The 6,000-nt window shown below is 42.0% G+C and overlaps 1 protein-coding gene across 1 annotated transcript; it reads left to right on the forward strand.

Annotated features, from left to right (window-relative positions):
• The first annotated feature begins 85 nt into the window (after window positions 1-85).
• Window positions 86-2,629, forward strand: LOC128622076 (5-hydroxytryptamine receptor 2C). The gene is made up of 3 exons (XM_053648289.1): window positions 86-290; window positions 1,325-1,528; window positions 1,788-2,629. Exons 1-3 carry the CDS (start codon window positions 86-88, stop codon window positions 2,627-2,629), a joined length of 1,251 nt encoding a protein of 416 aa, XP_053504264.1.
• Window positions 2,630-6,000: the final 3,371 nt, after the last annotated feature.

Consider the following 6,000-nt stretch of genomic DNA (forward strand, 5'->3'; position numbering starts at 1 on the left):
TCTTACTATGGCTTCATTACACTGTGCTAATACCAACAACCAAAACCATTCTGGATCCAATTATTCAGGACTGGTAACTAGTTGCATGAGTAAAGGGAAGAACTGGCCTGCTTTGATCATTCTGGTCATCATCTTCTTCACCGTTGGTGGGAATATTTTGGTGATACTGGCAGTGTCCTTGGAGAAGAAGCTGCACAATGCCACCAACTTTTTCCTGCGCTCTCTGGCTGTAGCAGACCTGCTTGTGGGAGTCCTGGTCATGCCAGCAGCACTCATCAACATCCTCTATAGTGAGTTCCTTACTTCTAGATTTTATATTCAGGGGTTTAGGTTTGAGGAATGATTTGAAAAATGAACACTTGAATAAAATTACATTACGGACAACTGTGGCTCGCAGATTAAGGTTGAGTTTATTGTGCATGTGTGTGCGTTTACTGCAAATATTTAAACACTAAACTGTAATCTGAGTTTGTACAAACCTTGTGCTAAGATAATTCCTTTCACTCTGAGTTCACAACAATAAACTCGAGTAGGGAAAGTGGACAGCTCCGTATATGTCGGGTCTTAAGCATGAAAATATCCCCTTTTAATATTTGAACAAGTAATTGTATTTGTCTCCAAGCGATTACACAATTCAACTGCACTAGAGGTGAAACTGAGTGGGATTCATTATATCTGTACACTATCGGATCACTTTATGTTTAATCTCCATTAAATCTCCATGGACACTAAGTGAATACACTGATATAAATCTGTTTATGCTGATTGCACTTCTATCACTTCTCCATTTATACACCTCGAAATATGAACTAGAAGCCCATCTGTCCAGTATCAAACGGTTCTCTTTATGAGGATTAGGGGTTATTTGTCATTGCAATGGTCACTTTACACCTTACTTTAGTGAAATACTTTCTGTTGTATACACCTTTTTGTTCCCTCGTTCCTCACTTACATATATATTGCATATTGTACTTATTTTATCTTATTTTGTTGTGTGTGTGTGTGTGTGTGTGTGTGTGTGTGCGTGTGTGTGTGTGAAGCAATTTACTTGAACCTCACCATAATTATTTCCATTTCCTGTGCATATGATAAATAAACTTCACTGGACTTTATTTATCTTTATTTTACTCTTTATTTCTTTTTTCCTAAAACGCTTCCGTGTGTCTGTCCTCTTCATCACATTTCTTGGGAAGTATAATCATTTCAGGACATTTTGAATGCTCTGTATTCTGAACACATATAACCATACATAAACCTGACTCGACTTAAAATACAAAAAAACTGATCCTAGTTTTCTACACGTATTTTGCATGCCTGTATCCAGATTACTCGTGGCCTCTGCCCCATGTGTTGTGCCCCATGTGGATCTTCCTTGATGTGTTCTTCTGCACCGCTTCCATCATGCACCTGTGTGCCATTTCTTTGGACCGCTACGTCGGCATTCGCAGCCCCATCAAGCACAGCCGCACGAGCCACTCCACCTACAAGGCCATGACCAAGATTGCCGCAGTCTGGACCATCTCTCTGGGTGAGAAAAACTTATTGAACACACACGTGTGTATGTTATCTACCAAAGTTTAGTGCAATGTACTGTCTTAACAGGGTAAAGAGAGGATAGAGGAGATCTCTGTCTCATATGTAGTGAACTTCTTCATTAAAATATTGTGGCTCAATCACAGAGGTCAGATACTCATAGTCATCTCCAGTGCTAAAAAAATACCCTTCACTGTTGTTCTGTTTCACTTCCTCCTCCTCCTCCTCACTCCCTGAGCTCTATGTTCTTCCAGTCATCTCCTTGCCCGTCCCTGTGATCAGCTTGCAGGATGAACAGAAGGTCCTAGTGAACGGAAGTTGTGTCCTCACTGAGCCACGCTTCATACTGGTGGGTTCCTCTGTGGTGTTCTTCCTCCCCCTCATAATCATGGTGGTCTGCTACTGCCTGACCATGCGGGTGCTCCAGCAGCATCTGGCCACCTTCTCCACTGAGCACAGGAACTGTGCTAACACCAAGCAGCCATCGCCTCAACCCAGCCTCCTGAGTGATGGACCTTCTTCTCAGTCTAATTCCCCAAGAAAAGGAGTGCTGCATCATCTCAGCCCTCCACTAAGGGTCCGTGAGTGCACAGGTCCACGAGGTCAAGGGAAACGGCGCATGGCACAGGCCATCAAGAATGAGCGCAGGGCCTCTCAGGTGTTGGGTGTGGTCTTTTTCCTCTTCCTGGTCATGTGGTGTCCGTTTTTCGTCACCAATGTTCTGATTGCCATGTGCCAGAATGGATGCAGTAAACGCTTGCTCAGACTACTGGACATTTTCGTATGGGTGGGCTACGTTTCCTCTGGAGTCAACCCGCTCATCTACACCCTGTTCAATAAGAACTACCGGCATGCCTTCTCCCGCTACCTGCGCTGTAGCTATCACAAACAAGCTAATCCTGTGCTCAGTAACTCAGCCTGTCAGGTTTATTCGGTTACACCTACCCCCGTGCTGTGTGAGAGGAGCTTCACAGACACTAATGCCAACGGTGTTTCAGGGTTCAGTGGCTCCAATCGGGTGTACAGACAAGACGAGATGATGAAAGAAGGTGTTAGTAATTTTGCCAGCTCCATGGATAACATCAGTAGAGTCTGATTGGTAGAATCAGAGATCTTGTAGCTTCCTCACTGCTATGAGTCCTCTTCATTTGTTTTAAATGGGAGATATATTCAAAGGCTTTTTAATTTACTGTTTTTTCATTTTAAAGTATTTGTCTGGTTTTTTTGTGACATGTTAATCGCATAGGTAGATATTGACCTGCTATGGCATTACTGCCTGTCGCACCTCCTCCGGTGCCCATAGGATTATCCCGCCCGTCCTTCAGCCTTGCCAACATGCCTACCACAACCGCAACCAATACAGTTCTCCCTAATGACTAAGGCTGTAACGAGCCCCACTGGCACCATTAATGCATACTCAGTGCCACTGGATCCATATGGCATAGGTCAGCTGCAGGGTCTTCAACCGGGTACTTTGACCATCGCTCCTTTAACCCCAGAACCCTAACCCTAAACCTGTTACTACCCCAACACTTTTCCTTTCTCCTCACCGGAGCCAAAAGCTGCTCTTCTCAGCCTCTTCAGCCTGGTCTTTCAGGGCCTTCCGCGGGTTTGCTCCAGTTACTCCCATATCCCTCAGGAGGCAATGTTGATGTTCCGACAAAGCCACGCAATCCTACTTCTACCGAGTAGATGATCAGTGACAAGATCTGAGTACTTCAGCCTCTTCCTCTCACAGCTTCTAGTCCCTCCTCTCATGGGACAGTTAGCTCAATGAGGAGCACGGTCTTGGTGCCATGACCATCTCGATCAATAAATACTTCAGTTAAGTAATTGATATTGAACATGATATTATAAGCATGTCTGTCTTTTTAGTATTTAATGTTTGCTTACATGTATGTATTGTACCACAATAAAAATGTGATATATTTACATGTTGAACATTTTGCAGTTTCAATTTCTGTATGAGATACAGATTAGGAACGCTGTGTTCCACAAGGTTCTGTTATAGACCCACTGTACTTTTCTCTATATGTGCTACCACTCTGTACAATTTTTCATAAACATGGTATTAGCTTCCACTGATAAAACACAGCCACATTTTTCAGCTAAACAGATGATCTAAAAATGAAAGGAATGTGTAAAGGATATTATACACTGGATGCTGAGTAACGTCCTTCTACTTATGACTCAAGATGGCCTTTCAGATATGTTATTTAAAGTTTTTTAAAGCATACCATTGATGTTAAACAATAGCAAAAACATATTACTTATGCTCACTCCAAATACAAACTCCTTATACACTTGTTTTTCAAAAGATTAAACAGAATACAACAAAAATTCATATCAGGACTCTGAGTTAATCAGGAATCATTTTCCCTCTTATAATAATACTGAAGTGGTCTCTCACTTTCCTGTTTAATTTGTTTACGTTCTGTCTCTCTTGATTGGCGGTCGTCTCTTGCGGGTCACTCTGTAGCCAACTTTTTTTATGCACCACAATTTTCAACATGTCCACCCAACACTCTGACACAGCCGAATGTGACTTACTATTCCAAAATTATCAGGATGACTCATTGGAGCGGCTGTATTTTTTCTCCTGTGACTCAATAATCATTCACACTGCACCTTTAATCTGGTTAGTACTTACACCATAGCAGTGTTTGTATTAGTAACTGGAATGTTGTATATTGTAAGGCAGTGCTTTCTGAATTATAACATAAGGTTAATTGTGCTTTGCATTTAATTCCACAAGGAGTTTAGCTATTTCTGTTTACTAGTTGTTTATTTACTAATGCTAACTGCTATAAAATGGTTCATTTTTTAAACAGAAGCAGAGGTTTTGCAGATTGTTTCAGTTGTATATCAGTTGTATATGGTCGGGTTGAAATACACCCTGGACGGGACGCCAGTCCATTACATGGCATCAAACACATTCTAATCCTCATTCACATCTTTCAGCAAAACCAATTCCGCTCCTGGCATGTTTTTTTGGGAGACGGGGGGAAGTGGAGTAGCTGGAAAGTCCACACAGACATGGGGAGAACAAATGAAAGTGAACAGTAACCAGAGCTCAGGATGGAACCCCGGTGTCTGGAGCTGTGAGGTGGTAACTCCATCCACTGCACCACCACCACGCTGCCCCAGTTGTATGGTAGTGATTGAAAAAAGCTGCATAAATGCAATATAGCTCTAAGTGCTTTGTTCAAACCCATTATTATATTGGATAAATTACCCAGACATACTGGTGCCAGAGTTCCTTGATACAATGACTTTTCCTCTCAAGAGGAACTGCGTACGGATATTTCATCCTGACTTGATGTGTTGCCAGGGTCTGAACTTTCATCTGTATGATGAAAGTCACAGGAAGGGCACTCGAGATTAGCCATGCTCACTGATAGGATTTGAGAATCTCTGGGTTAAAATTTTTAAGAAAAGAGAAAACGAAAGTACACAAAAAGAGTTTTGGGAGAGTTTACTAAGTGACACACAGACACACACAATTCAAATGACAAGATCTCTGATTTATTCAAAGAAAGGCAGAGTATATATCGTGTTCGACACACAACAGAGACAAGAGGGTTAACTATTGATCGGCTAGGCAAGGGGCACATTTGCATAAGGAGAGAGGAACAACTCCATATATGGTTTTCAGGAAATCATAGGAATACGAGCAAATGTTATTTGGGAAGGTATGTAAATGCACGCAAATGATATTCGGGGAGACAAAGGAGGGGCTTCATCTGTCTGCACCTGGTCGAAACTGGTTTCGTGCAGTAGTGGAAGAGTTAACACAGGAACAAAGAGGGAAGAGTGTTAACAGTAAACTTATCATTCATTGCGGCATTTTCCTGCTCAGTACTGAAAATGAGAGATTTTCCGTAATTGGATATCAGTTTTGTAATATCGGATACACAGATAAATGGCGCCATCTAGTGGTCATTTTGAGAATTTCACGCAGGACCTCGCAGCACTGAATCTGAGGGGAGACGAGTCAACAACGCTGTGTACAGGTAAAGTATACTTGAACACCACCTCCATTATCAACACATCTGTGAACACCACCTCCATTATCAACACATCTGTGAACACCACCTCCATCATCAACACATCTGTGAACACCACCTCCATCATCAACACATCTGTGAACACCACCTCCATCATCAACACATCTGTGAACACCACCTCCATCATCAACACATCTGGCTCGCTCACTCAGAAAGCTGGTTGCTAGGTTCGTTAGCTAGCTCTCTAGCAAAGACGCCCTTTACACGTTATACTGAATGGGGTTAATGTTGTTATTGATTTTTTTTTAAAATACTAACAGTACTATGATTTAATTACTCAAAAAGTATCTTTACAGTGATTTCTGTACTCTGTATTGAGAGCAACATGTAGCTCATTACTTTTCACTCCTGTCAGTGTTGTGGTTTCCACTCAGGGTTTTTTGGCCAAATCCTGGCCATT

The sequence above is a fragment of the Ictalurus furcatus genome, chromosome 18 (genome assembly GCF_023375685.1).
Source record: "Ictalurus furcatus strain D&B chromosome 18, Billie_1.0, whole genome shotgun sequence".
In the NCBI taxonomy this organism is placed as follows: domain Eukaryota; kingdom Metazoa; phylum Chordata; class Actinopteri; order Siluriformes; family Ictaluridae; genus Ictalurus; species Ictalurus furcatus.

Coding starts and splice junctions, on each gene's coding strand:
- LOC128622076 (XM_053648289.1), top strand. CDS start 86: ATGAGTAAAGGGAAGAACTGGCCTGCTTTGATCATTCTGGTCATCATC. Junction 291..1,324: donor ACTCATCAACATCCTCTATA/GTGAGTTCCTTA, acceptor GCCTGTATCCAG/ATTACTCGTGGCCTCTGCCC. Junction 1,529..1,787: donor AGTCTGGACCATCTCTCTGG/GTGAGAAAAACT, acceptor ATGTTCTTCCAG/TCATCTCCTTGCCCGTCCCT.